General features: G+C 37.1%; 1 protein-coding gene across 1 annotated transcript in view; it reads left to right on the top strand.

The window, feature by feature from the left end:
* The first annotated feature begins 6,234 nt into the window (after positions 1-6,234).
* The window catches only part of LOC124722483 (EH domain-containing protein 1-like), a 130,682-nt gene continuing 117,833 nt past the window's right edge, over positions 6,235-19,083 (top strand). The window contains exon 1 of the mRNA XM_047247639.1: positions 6,235-6,357. Within this exon, the coding sequence (XP_047103595.1) occupies positions 6,281-6,357 (77 nt within the window). The 5' untranslated portion in view covers positions 6,235-6,280. The remainder of the gene's footprint in view (positions 6,358-19,083) is intronic.

The raw sequence follows: 19,083 nt of genomic DNA, 5'->3' as shown, positions 1-19,083 counted from the left end.
CCTCGACACCTTCTCTCCTGTCCACTTTATCAGGTACTTCTCAACCTGATCCGGACATTAACTACCACCTCTCTTATGGCTCCATCCAAACCTCTGCCCATGTTAAACCCACTAACCACCAACTGTGCCTGCATTTCAACAATTGCCACCCTTTCCACTTTAAAATATCCTTCCAATACAGCCTATCCCCCTGAGGACAAAGTATCTGCAGTGGTGAGAAGTCTGTTGTCCAGTATGCTGAAGGTCAACAAAGGTCTTCACAGTGAGGCTCGAACCCCCCACTCCCAACCATAGTCTGCAAACAGATTTCCTGTGTCATAGCCTCACAAACCCCCAATCCTACCACCACCTCCAAGAATCAACTACTAAGAAGTGCCCCTTGTCACCTAGTATCTCCCTGGAATGGAACAACTGAATAACACCCCTCAACAGGGCTTTAATTATCTCTCATCAAGCAATGAAATGAAGGACATCTTATCCAAGATCCTTCTAACCCCTCCTAAAATGGTGTTCCATCACCCACCCAACCTACACAACATCCTAGTCCATCCCTGTACTACTCCCACTCCCAACCCCTTGCCACAGGCATCATATCCCTGGGGTAGATCAAGATTCCAATCTACCCATTCAGCACTTTCTACTCCAGTCCTGTCAGGAGCTTACCCTACCCTATCAGAGGCTGGGCCACCTGCTAAAGCACCCATGTGAGATACCAATTCTACTGTAAACACTGTACAGTTTTTTTATGTCAGTATGTCCAGTATCTTATCTGTCCACCATATAGAACCCCCCCCCCCCCCCAAACTGTTGCCATGGATCAAAGTTGACAACCCAGTGACACAAAATGCAGCTGAGCATAACATGCTCAGTTTCAGTAGCTGCTTCACAACGCAGGCCACCTGGATCATTCCCTCCACCACCTGCTTTTCTGAGGTATGCAGCTGGGATTTATCCTTGCAACACATTCCTCACTCCCATAATTGTGCTGGACTCAATTTCTGGTAACTCACTGTCCCCAAACACAACACTCAACTGTTTCCCATTCCTCCATCCTGTCACCCCCTCCAGTTCCGTGTCCCCACACCACCTCCAACATGCTCTGCTTCCCACTGGCTCTGACAACTGTGCATCACATTCCTAGAAGACACACCTGCCACCCCTCCAACATGCATTCTTAAGCAGAAAACTGTCTTCCTTCCTCCGAGCTGCTATGTATAGCACTTAAATTCTGCATGGTTTAATCGATTTCCATCAATAAGAGCTCATGGATGATGACTTGTTAGTTATTATCAGATTACTTGTAATTGAGATATAAGTTTTATGAGTGCCAGTGCACTTCCTATAGCATAACTTCTAAGGTAATTGTTCTGAAGTAAAGGCATTACTGGTGTGTCTGTCCTTTTGCTCTCTTTGTGTTAGTACATTTGCCTATTACTTATTTGGTCCGTCACCTTCAGTTATTTAGCACCTTGATAAAACTATCCACCATACTCTCCCTAGCTCAGAATGGAAGCAATTTTCCACCTTCAAAACAGCAGTTTCCAAAGGTTTGCTTTTCTTCGATTCAATTCAATTTAATTTATTGCTCATACAATGTAATTTTACATGCATGTGCATTTTCAACTAAGTATAAAGTTTTTACAATTACAATTTTTTTAGTTTACGTTATTTCTTATTACATTGTAATTCATGATAAATTCAAATTATAAGGGCATTTTTGGAAAAGCCACTGCTTGACTCACTTTTAAAAAGTATCCCCTGTCAATATCTTAACTTCATTTCATAACAAGTTATTAAAAACAGCCTCTTTGACATAGGGGCTTTTAGCTGTTAAAGTTAATTTTCTGTTAACCATATGATAATCTTTTCTATGCCTTGTTTCACAGTTGAGAAAATCCATGTTTCTTTTTCTGATCTTAGTGTCTTCTTTCACTAGCATTATATTTTCTAGTATATACATGGCATAAACTAAGAGAATATTGTGCCTAGTGAATAGAATTTTGCAAGAAGTTCCTGGTTTTACTTTTCCCATGATCCTCAAGGCTCGCTTCTGCAGTATGAAAACTCTTTTCATATTAGTTTGGCATGTCCTGCCCCACAGTACTATTCCACAAGACAAGTAACGATACTGTAATCCATAATATTCAGTCCTTAGGCTTTCAGAATTAAGATAAGGTGATAATCTTCTTAATACATATAGACTGGCTGCTTTTTTTTTCCCCAGACTTAATCAACTTGCTGCTTCAGTGAAAGTTGATCATGTATGCATAAACACAAGAATTTACAATCTGTACAGGTTTTTGGTAGAATTTCATAAATCACAGTATTTTGTCTGTTTGCACCACTTGGTTTAAAATGATTACTATTTGTTTTTTCTATGTTTACTTTTAGGTTCTCTCTTTCAAAGTGAACTCTTGCCTTTTCAGTAAAGTTATGTATCTCTTCAACTAGGCTGGGCTCACTGTCTGCATAGCAGACACCAGATGTATCATCTCCATACATAGTGATCAACTGCTTATTGTCAAGAGAACTTGGGAAATCATTTACATATGAATAGGATTGGACCTAAAATAGAGCCCTGAGTAACACCAAAATATATATTTCTTATACTTGACCTTCTCCTCTCTACTATTTCTCCATTAGAGTATGTAATCTCTGTGCACTGTTGTCTATCCTTTAAATATGTTTCTAGCAATTGCATGAGTTTCCCAGTGACACTACTCTTCACAATTTTTGATAAGAGCGCATCATGATGTACTCTATCAAAAGCCCTTGAGAGGTCCAGGAATACTCCTGCTGCTTGAGATTTTTCATTTATTTTTTCAATAGTACTGCTGCTGATGTGGCACTTCGACCTGTTCTGAAACCATGCTAGAAATCACTTAATATGTCAGCATTGTTGTAATGTTCCAAGATTTTTTTAATACTATTTTCTCTATCAGTTTGATGAAAGTTGAGATTAGGGAAATGCATCCGTAGTTCTGTACATGCTTTATTTCCCCCTTTTTGTGTATTGGTCTCACTACAGATAGTTTCAACTTCTCACAGAACACACCATCTTTGAGAATACAGTTTATTAGATGAACTGGTGGTTTCATTAGTTCGTGTTTGCATTTCTTCAATAGATATGGAGAAATTTCATCTAATTCAGATGAGTTTTTTGTTTCTGAAGTTGTCAATAAGCTGCAGAATGTCATATGTGCTTACTGTGGGTATTATACTGCAATTCTGTTTGTTACAGGACTCAAATGAGTGCTGTAAATCCTGTTTCATAGAGACATCATTTTCAACAATATCTATGAAGTAATTATTAAAAATATTGCTGACTAGTAGATGATCAGAGATCTTCATTATTCACAGTTAATTGTACATTATTAATTTTAGTTTCTGTTTTATTGTTTCCGATTTTATTTATAATTGACCAGCAAGTCTTTGAAATGGTATCTGAACCTTGTATCTGGTGGCTGATTCTTTCTGATTTTGATCTCCTGACTTCTTTGCACTACTTATATTTGTGCTGCTTGTAGAGTTCTTTATGTAGCTGTGGGTTAGTCAGTCTGTCTCAGCTATACATGTTTTCCATTTCTTCTTTCAGATCTTTTGTTTTAAAATCTAATGGCACAGGTTTTGATTTTGAAGGTGGATTTTTCGGGATACTCACTTTTTTTAATGGAATGGCTCTATTTAAGAGCTCAGTCATGGGCGTACCCAGCGAGGGGCAGGGGGGGGGCAGCTGCCCCCCCCCCCCCCCCTCCTAGAAGATATTCGCAGTTTTTTACTAGTTTACTGTTTTATTTAATAATAAATGCTGCATGTTTTCTTGGATTGTACAAGTGCATATTTTGTATTTAAAGTGTTTATTAAAAGCAGTTTTTCACTGGTTTACTGTTTTATTTAATAAGAAGTGCTGTGTGTTGTCTCGAGTCCTTGTTTCCTGAGACTAGTATGACCTGCCCCTGCCCCCTCCCCCTCCCCCCAGTTCAGATCCTGGGTATGCCCTTGTGCTCAGTCATAATTTCTGTGAACATGTTCCATTTATTGTCGACCCCACTGATAGTCGTAACTGATTCCCATGATTCCTGGCTTGAACTGTGTCTTAGTATAGCAATGTTGTTTGCAGATAATATTTGCCTGTGCTCATACATTTTTCTTGGTTTGAATTTGGTATAACATTTTAGCACTAGTGTTTGGCCTAAATGATCTGAAAGGTGACCATTTATTACATCTGTTGAGATGATGTGGTCATCACTGAACTACTATGTGAGTTAGCTATTCTGGTGGCTACTAGTCCAAGAAGATCTTTAGCCCCATAAGACAGGATACAATCTGTAAAACATTTGCTTTCCTGGCCAGCATGTAAAGTGTTGATATTCAGATCTCTCAGTATTTCTGAAGAAGGCTTTAGCCGACAGTTAAATGTTTAATAGTCTTTCTGCTGTGCCTGTCTGAAACTCAACATGGTTTCTTCATGATGAGTAGCAGTATATCTGTTTCCTTATATGTTAAAATTTAACTCAGGTGCAGTGTGTCTATGCAGTATTAAAAATATCTAGAAGTTAGATGATATAATCTTCTGACAGTCATAAACAAAAGTATCTTACCCTACTCATTATATGTTTGATTCTGCCCAAGAATATTTCTACAGCCCACCCCCTCTTCCCTTTTCTTCCCTCCTACACCTTCTGCCCCTCCCCCCTTCTCTATATCACGCTCTTTCTCTCTTTCTGATTCTACCTGTTTCAAGTAACTGTGAAATGAATCATTCTTCTGAGGAATTTTATAAAGAGGTATAATAATGATAAAAATCCAGCAGATTATTGCCATATTTAATGAGGAAGAACATTTGTTTTAGTGCTGGTACTATGAGTTATGTGTTAAAATAACAGAGCTTTTATTTTGTACACAGTTCACATGTTTGTTCTCTATTTTATGGCTCCCCTGCATAACAGTTCGTTATTTTGTTTATTTCTGCCTAATTATCATATAATACGTGTTAATGAAGAAATGAAATTATTTACATTCTGTTTTATCTCATTTGAGAGACTGAGGACCATATTTAGTCATAACAGAGTTAACTCTTATAAAGAAGACTTATAGCCCATACAGCTGCAACAATTGTGCAATTCTCCATTTATTGGACGTGTGTCTTGCTGGTGCATTCAATTGACTAGAGTGCCTCTTTTTACTGTTACAATTATAATGCTGGACTGTTGTTTGCCAAACTATGCTGCTTCATATGTTCTTCAAATAAGTATTAGAATATTCAAAGAAGGTATGAGGATATCTTGTGTGCTCCCTTAATTGTTACAGATAGTGAATAACAAATCCAAATTTAAGTATCCAAGTAACCACTCATAACTTCCAAGCATGTGGACTGCTGCTGCTGAGTTGCATTAGATCCAATATAAACAGCTGCTTTCAGTATCCAAAAGACTTTAAAGAGAAACAGACATACAAAACAGAAGCAAAATAGAAAATTTATTTTTTGTACCAATACTTATAATTGCTGTAATTTTACAACAACAGTCAGAGTTAAATTACAACTACTTCTATGTTAGTAACAGGTTGTGTGCACCATATCAGGTACTGTTGACATAAGTTATTACATCTTCTCAAATAGCCATATGATACGTTATGACACTTGTTGTTCTGAAATCACACTGTATTGCAGAAAAATCATTCTTCCTCTATAGGTATAACAGAATACTGCAATGAGATGTTACACACTTATAAAAATTCATTCCACATACTTCTGATGGCCTAATGCATAATGTACTTTATTACTCACTACAGCCAGTTATTTCATTAGGTGATGGATTTTAATTTTCTGTGCTGTTTAAATCTACATCTGGAATGAATTTACACTATGAATCTTGTACACTCATTTGGGTAACTGCACTTTTTGGTTTACTTGTTACTTACATAGAAACACACTTAGCAGCAAGATATGTTTGAACTATCAATGTGCCAAGCCTGTGACATGGTAGTAAATTTCGTTGAGAACTTTATTATCCATTTTATTTTACCATTTTCTGATCAACTTATAAGGGAGGAATATTGTGCTATTCACTGTAAATGCAGGTTCAGTAATGACATAACAGGTAAGAGGTACACAGCAATCTTATCATGCAGTGTGAAATCCACTGGCAAATATTCAGAAACATGATTTATAGAGTAACAAACAAGCACAAAACAAATGGTGCTTTCTTTTACTTCACAGTAGCACAGTGGAAAACGAACACTTCTGCTGCCAGACAACATTCAAACCTTTTTTCTAATTATGGCTCATGGAACTTCAGAATTTTGGAAAAATTGCATGACAGTTGCAGTTGTGTCATTGTCAATGTACTACTTCCTGTGAGTAACCAAATATTTTAAACTTATAAATGTTTGTAAAGCATATGTCCCACGGAAGAAGATGTGTTTTATATTGTAAGCTTAGAGCTGTAGTTTTTGCTTCTGAGTTAAACAAAAAATGTGAAATAACCAAGACAGTAGAGACATAGGTCTAAAACTTGACATATTTCTTTTGGACAGTCAATGATTCCACATTATTTCCAAAAGACAGAAATAAGCTTAGATTTTCTACTTGTGATTATTTCATTCTTTTCTGGCAAAAATGTGTTTAGAACTTAGTACAGAATAGCTTTTAATTGAATTTCCTAACAATATATATATTTAATTTCAACTATGTAGTGCTAAAAGAATTTACCAAGTTCTTTGAGTGTGTATATCATAAAATTGTATATTCAAACGGATGTTATACTGTTAATAGCACACCTACGGCACTTGAAAACTATATTCATTTTCTGTATTAAAAATATTATAGAAAAATGGAAAATTTAAAGGCTAACCAACAGGAATAAAACAAAAATCAGAAAGGAAGATCATCAACACGCAGAATATGTCAAATGATCTTTCACAGAACACAAAGAAATTGTGGTTGTGTTTAAAGGCTGTTAGTGGCACCAAAGTTATTGTACAGTCATTCATCAGTGAGACAGAAAATAAAAATGAGGGAAGCAAAGCAAAAGTTGAAATGCTAAATTCTATTTTCAAATATTCTTTTACAAAAGAAAACCCAGGAGAATTGCGCCAGTTTAATCCTCATACCACTCAAAAGATGAATGAAGTAAGTATCAGTGTCAGTGGTGTTCAGAAACAGATGAAATCATTACAATTGAACAAAGCTGCATGGCCCAATGGAATCCCTAACAGATTCTATACTGAATTTGTGGCTGGTTTAGCCCTTTTTCTAACTACACTTTATCATAGATCTCTTGAACAAAAAACCATGCACATTAGCTGGAAGGATGCACAGGTCACACCTGTTCACAGTAAGGGTAGTGGAAGTGATTCACAAAACTACTGTTCAATACCCTTGACATCAATTTGTTATACAATCTTAGAGTATAGTCTGAGCTCAAACATAATGAGATATCTATAACAGAATGACTTCCTCCATGCCATCCAGTATGGATTCCAAAAACATCAGTCATGTGAAACCCAACTAACACCTTTCTCACTTGACATATTGATCACTTTGGATCAAGGCATTCAAGTAGATTCAGTATTTCTTCATTTTAGAAAACCATTTGACTCAATACCATGCCTACACTCACTGTCAAAAGTACAGTCATATGAGGTATCAAGCAAAGTTTGTGACGGGATAGACAATTTTTTGGTAGAGAGGACACAGCATGTTATCTTGGGTGGAGTGTCATCATCAGAGGTAGAAGTTATTTGGGTGTGCCCCAGAAATATGTGTTGGGACTCTTGCTGTTCAAGTTGTATATTAATGACCTTGCAGTAACTTCAGATACCTTGAAGATGATGCAGTCATCTATAGTGAAGTACTGTCTGAAAGAAGCTGCATAAATATTCATTCAGATCTTGAGACATCTGTGATTTTACAACAGCCCTTCTTTTTTTTTCTTTTTTTTTTGACAATGATTTTTAAGTGTTTTTAGGACCACTATATGTTGCTGAATGTGGATATGGTCTCAGTTGTGTTAAATTGGCTCCTGTTTTCTAGCAATTCAACATTTATTGGTGAATGTAAATGTAGAGCAATATCATGTCTAAATAGGTGTATCCTGATCACAATTCATATGATTATTGCAGCTGACACAAAACTGACATATTAATTACTGTGCTTAACTAATTATGCTGCATTACTTCATCACATACAAAACAGAATGCCTATGTTCAGTGAGACTATAGCAATTATTCCTTCATGAAATGATGTTGATTTGATTTTCTTATGTATTGGTCTTCAGGACAATTGCGTTGGAGGTACCAACAGTAGTTGGCCGTCACGTGTGTGTCCCACCTGCCTCAATATCTATCTTCCACTATCTTAATTTCTTGGTGGAACTTCTCCCCTTGCTCCTCATTGTAATTACCTAAGTTATATGGAAACCTTGATAAGTGGTTGTGAAGGAAATGCACTTTGATATTCATATAGCACCCAACTTTTTAATGGCTGTCAACATGTTCTGCACAGTTTGTGTGTATCTGTCTACCTTAAGATCACCTAAGAAGTTTTTCACATCTAAGATATAACTACACCAGGCCAACAGTTCTGAATTATTCATGAAATTTGTCACTTTGGAATCATTCATGAGTTCGCAAATCTGCAGCCCATCAAACATACCTGTTTTCAATTTTTCAGTGCTCAATGCAGGAAAAAAATCTACATTTGTATTTGAAGCAATTGCCTTCTTTATCTAGGGCCCTAACAAACTGCTTCATCAGTCATAGCTTTATATGCAACGGAGGGAGAATTATTTTCTCTCTCTTAACCAATGGCTCCTGAATAATGCTGGCTGCCATCTACAGTAAGACTTTCCCTTAACAGCCTTATCACTTTGCTCCAATGACCTAGTTTTGCTCTGCTGTCCCATAAATCATATAAAACAAGGGTACTTTGTGTTGTACCCATTCTGCCGCCCAGGCAAGATGTTTACCATCTTCAGATCACAACAAATAGACCATTGATGTTCATGATGGTGTAATTTCTGCAACATAATTTTGATACTTTTATATTCTTCTTTCAGTTTTGTTGAGTGGCCAATGGGAATGGAAACAAAGATGTTACCATTGTTAAGCAAGACACATTTCAGGCTACTGTTGGAGCTGTCAATAAAAAGCCACTAGTCTTTAGGTTGATATCCCTGTAATCCCAACTGAATTAGTAGACTGGGAATGTTATTGCAATATACAAATTGTTTGTCTTGGCTGAAATATTGTAGAAGACCTGCTTTTCTTGTATGGTACACTGAAATTTTTGCATCTGGACTAAGGTAATTGTTTTCCTTTAGCCTGGATGCAAGAAGTTCTGATACCATCTTTGACAAATTAAGATCAAATACCAGATCATTTAGTTTCTCTTGAGTGAACAATTTAGGTGTAGAAATTTCTCCTTCACATTTACTGCTTTTGCCCTCCAAATTCCACGTTTCTTCAGGTTCTGACATAAGTTCAGGTAGTTCAGTAAACACTGGTATAGAACTTCGCTGTGTGCCACAGGTCTCCTGGATGATTCTAAATCTGGGTACACCCATTATGTTTTTTAAATCAACTGAAACCTTTGTCATCCACTACACAAAAGTAACAGTCATATTGGTGGTTTTTGGGCTCTCGCCAGTCCACTGGTACACCAAAATTTAAACATTCTCTTTGTCCATTTTTCCATTGTCGTAGATGCTCTACACAACTTTACACACAGTGTGAGGAGCCCATGGCCTATCTTGGTCTCCAAGCTGTATCCCAAAATATTCAAGGTACCCCTTACTTACAAAGTCTGTGATGGTCGGTCTTTGTTTCTGCAAGCAGTACTCACTGCAAATCTAACAGAACACATTTGGGTTGTTTATGCATCCTCTTCATAAAGAACTCATATTTTCCTGAAACATATAAGATAAAAACACAAAATAAATTTTAAAGAATTTAATAGAATATTTAATTGTGAAATATCAAAGGGTGTCAAAAGTTAGATGAAAATAAAGATCAACGATACTGACGTAAAGTCAGCATCTACAAGAACATTTAATTAAAATCCAATAACATAAATATCTTCAGAACTAGAGACAATTCAGAAAAGTGAAGCCATATTCGGATTCAGGACCTCTGAAATATAATAAATGTGTTTGAATATACTTGGAAATAAACATAAAATGTAAAGCTGTGTAATCATCTGGGTTTACTGTGACCCAGAAGTCTTGTATTCTGTTTCAGTAAATCCACCAAATGATTTTAGCTTGTTAACATGTAATGCATAAATATGATAATTCTGCAAGATTTTCCCAATTATTATTTGTCTATTAATTGATAAGCAGTTTGCAGCTGCCTGGGCACCATTATGCACAACATAAGCATGACTTTCTACACATAGTCATTTATTTTCACTCTTTTCTTGCAATATATAAGAAGATTACTTTTATCTTTCTTTCCTTCTCTCCATAACTGGTATTTGTGCTGCCCACTGAACTTCCTATTACCCTTTTCTCAACACTTGTTCAGAACGTGTAAGACATAAGAAGTCAAATGCTGAGCACTTGAAAATTCATCAATTCCAAGACTTGGACTGTGATACCTCTATATCTGTGGTAACATGTAACAAATACATGTATCTGTTAAAAATTCATATGACAGAAATAATTCATCATTAATAAAATATATAATGCTTCTTTGTGGCTCTTGATTAGTTGTTCTGCAGAAAACAGTATGTGAGTAGTGCAATCCACTGACTTGAAACTCTAGTTGTGCATTGCAGTGTGATATGTAAATGTAATTTCTCACACTACACATTGTTTTCTTCACACCTGTAATAGTTTTTATCAATGGGAAGCTGTAAATTTTACATTTCAGCAGCATACTTTTAAGACCACTTCCTTTAGTTTGATGACACATGAATTACATCAGCACATGATTTAACTCCAGTACTAAATTTTGCATAACGAACTGAACAGTTAATATTTCCATCTTCCCCATCAATGAACAAGAAATCTTTCAGTAATACACTGTTTATTTTACACCAATGGTTCTCTTATGAGAAACACAGGAATTTACCAAAATCACACCTGGGAGTACTGGAATAAATTGTTACAAAACACCATCACATGATATTATCTCATTCTCCCCAACAGTTTACCTTTTCAATGAACCGCTTACTGTATACTACTTCCACTGTTTGTATCTGTGCTTTCTCAAAGTCTTTCCAACTTGTTTGATCCATGGTATATTCTCTAATTTTCAATGTACTCCATAGCCTAGTGTGATAATCTTGTTGCTGGGATTCTTGCAACATGTCCACTAAATGTAAATCCTCCTTTTCTAATATTGGCTGTCAGACTTGGGAATTTCTCTGTTTTATGAGACTTCAGCCTATATTGGACCTCCGGTTTTTCCTTATACATGGTCCAGTTACATGAATATGACCACCGCCCTATGTTTGTGTCAACGAGTAGTAATCGCTCACAGACGGTAGACAGCAGCGCTAGCTTTGGAGGGTATATAAAGTGAGTTTGGGGATGTGGAGAACCGTGCAGTCATTGTATTTCGGCAATGGAGTGAGTTATCTGATGTCCAAAGGGCATTATCATTGGCTTTCAGGCCAAGGGCGGAAGTATTTCCGAGACTGATCCCATACTCCATTGTTAAAGTACACCATGCATGGTAAAGTGGTGCTATCTAAAACTGCCACTGAGGCAACTGTGGTGCACCATGGGTCACAGCTGACAGGTGCGGACGATGGCTGCGGAGTTGTGTAAGGGCAAATAGATGGGCAACTGTTGAGCAACTGAACACGCAGATGAACTGAGGGGCTACCAACAGTGCCTCTTCAACACTACCTGTGCAGCGAATGTTGCTGCACATGGGTCTCTGCAGCTGGCACCTGGTTCATGTGCCCATACTGTCTGCTTTCTATTAGTGATGAATGCTGTAATTTAACCCCAATACTGAAACTGGGGATTCACTGAGTGGCAGGCTTGCAGGCCTTTCAGATGAATTACGTTTTATGTTCTATCGAACAGATGGCCGCCTTCCAACAATCGTCACAAGGGTCGAGGCCGGAGGAGGGAGAATTATGGTCTGGGGAATGTTTTTGTGGCTTTCCTTAGGTTATCTCGTCATTCTGGGAGGCACAGTGGATCAACACAGCTATGCATCTATCCTTGGGGACCATGTCCACCACTACATGCAGTTTTTTTTCGTCAGCACAATGGCATTTACCAGTAGAACAGTGGAATGTGTCACACAGCTTACAGTTACATGCATGGTTTGAAGAGCACCATAGGGAGTTTACTGTACTCCCATGGCCACCAAACTCCCTGGATTTATACCTAATCAAAAATCTGTGGGACCACCTCGATTTGGCTGTTCGTGCAATTGATTCTCAACTGGAGTCGCCATGGCACCACATCCCTGTTGGTACTTTCCAGAACCTAGTTGACACTCTGCCTGCACATCTCACTCTGGTCCATGCTGCTAAAGGTGGTTATCCAGGTTTTTGACAAGCAGAATAGGTTTCCAGATAGATTTTTTAATTATTTTCTGCATTCACTAGGGGCTTCAGCTAAGATGAGATTCAAGGTTGGTGGTGGGAGTCCATCTCCTTGGCATATTATTGTGACTGGACAGTGTAATACTTCATTCTTCCTTTAGGATGTCTCACAGATCGCCTTTTCTGTTGAGAATTTAAATTTCGTTCACATACAGTCTTTCAGGACAGATCACCTTATTGTATGTTCTTTCATGCACGCTGTCTTCCACTTTTGAAATTAAGCTCACAGTGCTTCCCTTACTAGCCTCATTTCTTCTATTATCTCCAGCATTCTTGAACTGCCTGACACTTTTGATTTTCTGTACTTCAGTTTAGTTTCTAAACGTTAAATTTAGTACAGATCAACTCGGTTTCTGTTTTTTAAGGAATCTGTAAGTCAGCCTTTTCATCGCCTTCTTCGAGCACCTTTACTTTATTGCTGTGGTTTTACTGTCCGCTAGTATAGCCACATCATCAGCGAAAGCTAAGCAAGAAATATTACTGTCACCTTTGTTTGTCCAAGCAGAATAGGTTTCCAAATATTTAGATTTTTTAATTATTTTCAGCATTCCATGGGACTTCACCTAATATGAGATTGAAGGTGAGTGGTGGCCGTCCATCTCCTTGATGGACACCCGTTTTAATTGAAAAAGTTTGTGCTATTTCATACGTAAATTTTAATTTGGACTTTTTGTCTGTCAGTGTTTGGTTATCGAAGCTTACTGTCTTTGGGACTAGTCTCTGCCCTTCTAGGATATCAAACATAGAACCTTCAACATCTTAGCGTGTCAGCAATCGTTGGTTAATATATTAAAAAACTAAAAACCCGCCTCGATTGCTAAAAAAGCACCTAGTGTTAACCCAGGTTTCGGCGTAGATAACTACACCTTCCTCAGAACAATAAAACCCACAAGTGCCTAAGAAGACCTTCGTCAGTGATTAAAAGAACACCTTAGCTATACATTTATAAACGAAAAAGAAAAAGAAAACACAAACAGTACATATGTACCAAGTCAAAACCACTACTTAACTTAATAGTGTACTCTCCACCTCACACCGGCCTATGTTCAATGGGCCATGACCCACCATAAACTGCGGGTCATGGCCCATCAAACATAGGCCGGTGTGAGGTGGAAGAGTACACTTGTCCAATTTTAGCGACTTCCACCATTTCAGTACTTGGCCAACTTTAACACGCTGTACTTGTGATTTATTCACGGCAATGATACATTTTATTTGTTTTGTGCAGTATTTAATATAGTTCAATTAAGTAGTAGTTTTCATTTATTAAAATAGCTAAAACTATATAGAAAAAGTGCAGAAATGTAGTTTTACGAAGGTGTGCGAGGGATGGCACAGATTTGCCACTTCTGCCGTAGGTGCAATATCGCCTTTATATGGCTCTGTATCTGGCACATTGTAGAGGAGTATATATTGAGAACATGCCTGACTGATACAAAAACATTTTCACGATTACACCATCAACCATTATTGTATAAGGAGACAGGACATTAGCATACACACAACAATTCATTGTCAGTTTAATGTCTAGTTTTTATTTATGTCTTTTTACTGTTACTCCTTTTCATGTGCGGTACTGTACACTAAATAAATAACCCCTTTCGAAAGTTCAGATTTAATCATATGAAAGAATATATCGAGCTTTTCTGTGTCTTTCATTTTTTTAACATTGACTCTCATAATTAACACTGAACAAATGTATACTGAAAGTTACATGATCTGGGCTGTTGGTTTAAGCTGTAAACCAGACCTTGAATTCATCTAAATGAATGTGGAAACGCTATTAAACCCACCCTCAAATTATTATCTAGAATCATTACGTAACTGCCTAGGATTATAATAAGACAGCCCTAATATTTTCAGTTTGACACATTATGCAGTGGGTTGCAGAATATGTAGTTCTGTTGCTATGTCATGAATAGCGTTGTTACTTGTGAAGTTAGAGACTATGTTGGCGCCTGTGTCTAACATTTTCCCGAACTTAATAAAATTTTTAGTTTTTCTCACTCCTGTTATAGGAAAAAGCACGTTCTCCTTCCGATTGATATACACTGACAGAAAAAAATCGCAACACCAAGATGGAGTTGTGCAACATAAACGAACGAAACTTCCTGGCAGATTAAAACTGTGTGCCGGACCGAGACTCGAACTCGGGACCTTTGCCTTTTGCGGGCAAGTGCTCTACTATCTGAGCTACCCAAGCATGACTCACGCCCCGTCCTCACAGCTTTACTTCTGCCAGTACCTCGTCTCCTACCTTCCAAACTTTACAGAAGCTCTCCTGCGAACCTTACAGAAGTAGCACACACACACACACACACACACACACACACACACACACACACACACGTAAGTGCGTGCGATCACACTCGCTCACAAGACAACTATCTTATTTGGGAAGGAAGGCGCTTTATTTTGAAATATTGCTTAAACTGCAGAACGAAAGGAACTGTTTATAACCATATGACGAAACATGGTAACAGTGAGAGATGTAACATTTTCAAAGGCAAAGTCAAGGTCGATATCTCGGTACCTATAAAAATACTTGCCATATATTGTGAGACATTCAAGTCTGCACGCACAATGAAGCTCCTAAACTTAAATATTACTGCATGTAAACTGTGTCTATAACTGAATAAAAAGTTCTTTGGCTTCCCACCACGTCAAGTAATTAAAATTACAGGATCGTTCAGCCAAGCACTCCTTGACCACTGTCAAGTGGTATGACTGCCAGTGAGCTGCTGATACGCTGTTTGTATATAGTAACCGCTGGCTGTGGCGCCACAGGTGCCCATGGCATCGCCATATGTGGGCATATGTTGACTAGGCGTTCAATGCATCCTCTTCAACTGCATGACTGTTGTATCTTATGCTGTGCTGAGCTACAGGACACTGTCTCTGTTTAGGTTGTTATCAGTGGTTTCTATTTAAATGGCTTCCTTAATTGCACAATCCCAGAAGCCAGCAAGCCACTACGGATGTTCTGTCAAATATTACATGGTGTCCATTTTCTAAACCATGCTGAGCTAAAGCAGATTTGTCTTATGCTCCTTCCTGCGTTGTTCCACAGTGCGTACTGCTTGCCCAATCTAAGACTGGCCACACTCGCCAAGGTATCTTGTAGACCACAGATGTTCTGAGATCTGCTGCATCTTTAATTGGTCTCAGTAATTGACAGATTTTTGTCGAAGTCCTGAAGACCGATTTGATCTTCTGTCGTTTCAGCAGGTGCCTGGTCTTGCCGACACAGAGCCACAGAATGGCAGGAATTCAAGTGTCTTTGCCTGCAGCTCGTCTGTGGTCTTCTAGGAGGTATTGCCTGGGATCACTTCATTTATTGGATGGACGTTACAACCATTGTTCCTGAGTACCTTGTGTAGGTGGCTCAGCTCATGGGGCACGTTATCAGCATCTGATATCATTCTTGCATGAAGCACCAATGTTTGTAAAATGGTGCGTTTCTGTGTTAGGTGATCATGGCTGATGGCATGCAAGTACAGATCATTGTAGGTGGGTTTCCTGTAGACGCAGTAGCCAGGCATCCATTTCGTTTGTTGCGGACGAGAACGTCGAGGAAGGGCAACACATTCTCTTTTTCTACCTCCATGGTAAACTGGATATTACTGTTAATGCCGTTAAGGTGTTCCCAGTTTCTGACGTATATGGGGCAAAATGACGAACGTGTTGTCTATGTACTGAAACTACACAAGATCCAATCGCTCCTCAGGCCTCTGACAAAAATCGGGCGATTACTGAGACAAGTTAAAGATGCAGTAGGTCTGAAAACACCTGGAGTCTAAGTGGCCAGCCTTATGTCAGACAAACAGTATGCACTATGGAACAACACAGGTTGGTTGATTTGGAAGAGGGAACCAAACTTTATCACCTATGCTACCTGAGAAGTCTGCTTTAGATCATCGTGCTTTAGGAAAGGGACACCAGATAAAATTTGACGAAACAGCGATCATGACTCGTACAAACTGGTTCTGGGATTGAGTAATTAAAGAAGGCATTGAAACAAAAATCACCTATAACACTCTATATAGAAATGGTGGCCGGCAGCTCAGTGCAGCTTGGGATCCACCAGTTGCACAACTGAAGTAGGTGCATCGAAAACTGAGATATGGCGATGCTTTGGTAACCTTTGGGTCACAGCCAGCAGCTAGAGTATACAAGGTGCGTGCCAGAAGCCCATTGGTAGTCATATTTGTGCTCAGTTGAAAGCTTGTGTAATTTTAATTACTTGATGTTGCCGTGATACTATGCAGTCATACATGTCTGTAGAACTCATTAAAATGCATGCTTATCATAATATAAATAAGCCCTTTATGAAAATTCAATGTCACACACCTTACAAGCACAATGATGCATCAAATGCACCCACTGCTTAACACAAGTCACTGTATATATTCCATAACACAGCAGTTGATATCAAAGATAGAAGTCATTGAGTACATACCAGTAGTGAGTGGGTACATTGAGTGCACTTGGTATGTTTTTATTGCATGTACTTTTTTAGAAGTAAATTTAATTATTTAATTAATGATATTATAGAAATTAATTAATATAATTTAATAAAGTTATATTGTATCCAAGGCGATTTTGAATACACTAAAATTACAGGATGTAATAAAAATCTGTACAGAATGAAATAAAATTTCAGTTGAAAATAATGGGCATTCTGAGCACACTGGAATTAATTTTTAAAAAGTTCATATTTGTGTATCAAATGTAGTAGGGGATAGTCATCCCCCATGAGATTACTGTGAAAAAATCATAGAATTTAAAGCAAAAAGTCGAGATCAGGAAATTCATTACCATTATTGTTAAGCTTCTTCACTCCTTTATATCTCAGTTTAATAGTCCCTAATTCAGAAAACTGAAAATCCCAGTCACAAAATAATTTCAGATATATGTCTGGCAAAATAATTTTAATTTATTGTTGAGTTCCTAACGTATTTTATATTCTTGTCTAGTATTCAAATATTCGCAACTGGTAGTTATATAAAATTTACTTGTACATCACTAATCTTTTTAAGCAAATATATATTGCCAGAGTTCTTGAACTTCTTCAATAAGGCTTCCATTTATATAGAAAAAAATTTTATAAGGAAAAAAAGAAAAAATTCCTAGTTTTTCAATCTACCTTTTAATATAGTTATTACCTCAGGAACTAATACTGATGGTTTATTACAATCAATACCAAATAAAGATAGATCAGCTGTCTCTAACTACTTTTCTATGAATTCATTATATTGATAGAAAGTATCATCCGTGAAAAAATACACCAAATAATTAATGTACCTAAGCACAGAATTCATTTCAGTAGGCACTCCTGGAAATTCTGTAGTTATAACACCTCGTCTTTTATATTTAAAATCACGTTCATCTATCGCCACATAGAAAACTTCATTAAAAAATGAAAATGATCTTCCTATATATGTGTTGACTACAATATTTATTAAAAATTGTTATGTAATCTTGTATTAGATACTGGCTTAGGATGTCCTGGTATTAATTGTAATGTATCCAAATTTATCATACTGTTAACAAATAGAATAACTTCAGTACTTGGTTTTTGACATATTCCATCTACTTTTTGTAAATCTTATGGCAAAAATTTTAAACAGTTCGTTATTAGCTATGATTTCATTCCCTGCCTTACCCACACCCACTTCTGATAAAAAAATTACATAAAATTCCATTCACAAATAATAAGATATTGAACTTCCTAATTTTACATAGAGATTCAACTGGTTCAGATGAAACAACTGGAATTCTATTCAGTATAGATGTCTTTGTTGTCGACATTTTTTACCATACAAACTTTGGATACCATCGATATCATCTTGAGATATTTCTAAATGTGAAGCATTATAGTACAGATAAATGATTGCTCCATCAACATCGGTATGTTCTAAACCTAGTGCATGAACTAAACATTCAAATCGGTTTATTTTATGTCTTGGTGTATTCCCCTCAATCTCCAAGTACCAGAACTCTTCATCATCCATATATATTTTCGCTAGATAATTATTCAAATTTGGAAAAAATGAGTGACCTAATGCCCATCTACATCCTTTGGACAATGGTGACCATGTATTTGATAGCTATGTACTTCTCTCTTATTTATAATTAAAATATTATTATTATTGATATCTTTATGAAACTGAATGTCAACTTAGTTTTGCCGTAAAATAAATACAGACTCTGTGACTTGAAATAGCTTTTTAGTTGAACCTTTACAATTCAAGTTTATAGTTTTCTTAATGAATGTATACATAGTAGTTCTATAGTCTAGCTTTATTTTAAAAAATCTAAAGTTTCTTCATTCAACTCACAACTTATCTCAAGACCATATGTGTACTAAATTATAATTAATGCTTATACAAATACATCATGCACTTGAGTAACTTTTGCACCATCCTCAATTCTAAGTAACTACAATCATTCAACTATTTCAATGCTTTAAACTATTCATCTGCAACTACTATTTTCAAAAATAATAATAAAAC

Source organism: Schistocerca piceifrons, chromosome X (genome assembly GCF_021461385.2).
Source record: "Schistocerca piceifrons isolate TAMUIC-IGC-003096 chromosome X, iqSchPice1.1, whole genome shotgun sequence".
NCBI classification, from domain to species: domain Eukaryota; kingdom Metazoa; phylum Arthropoda; class Insecta; order Orthoptera; family Acrididae; genus Schistocerca; species Schistocerca piceifrons.
Note: the sequence above shows the minus strand (reverse complement) of the source record. Positions and strands in the feature narration are given on the sequence as shown.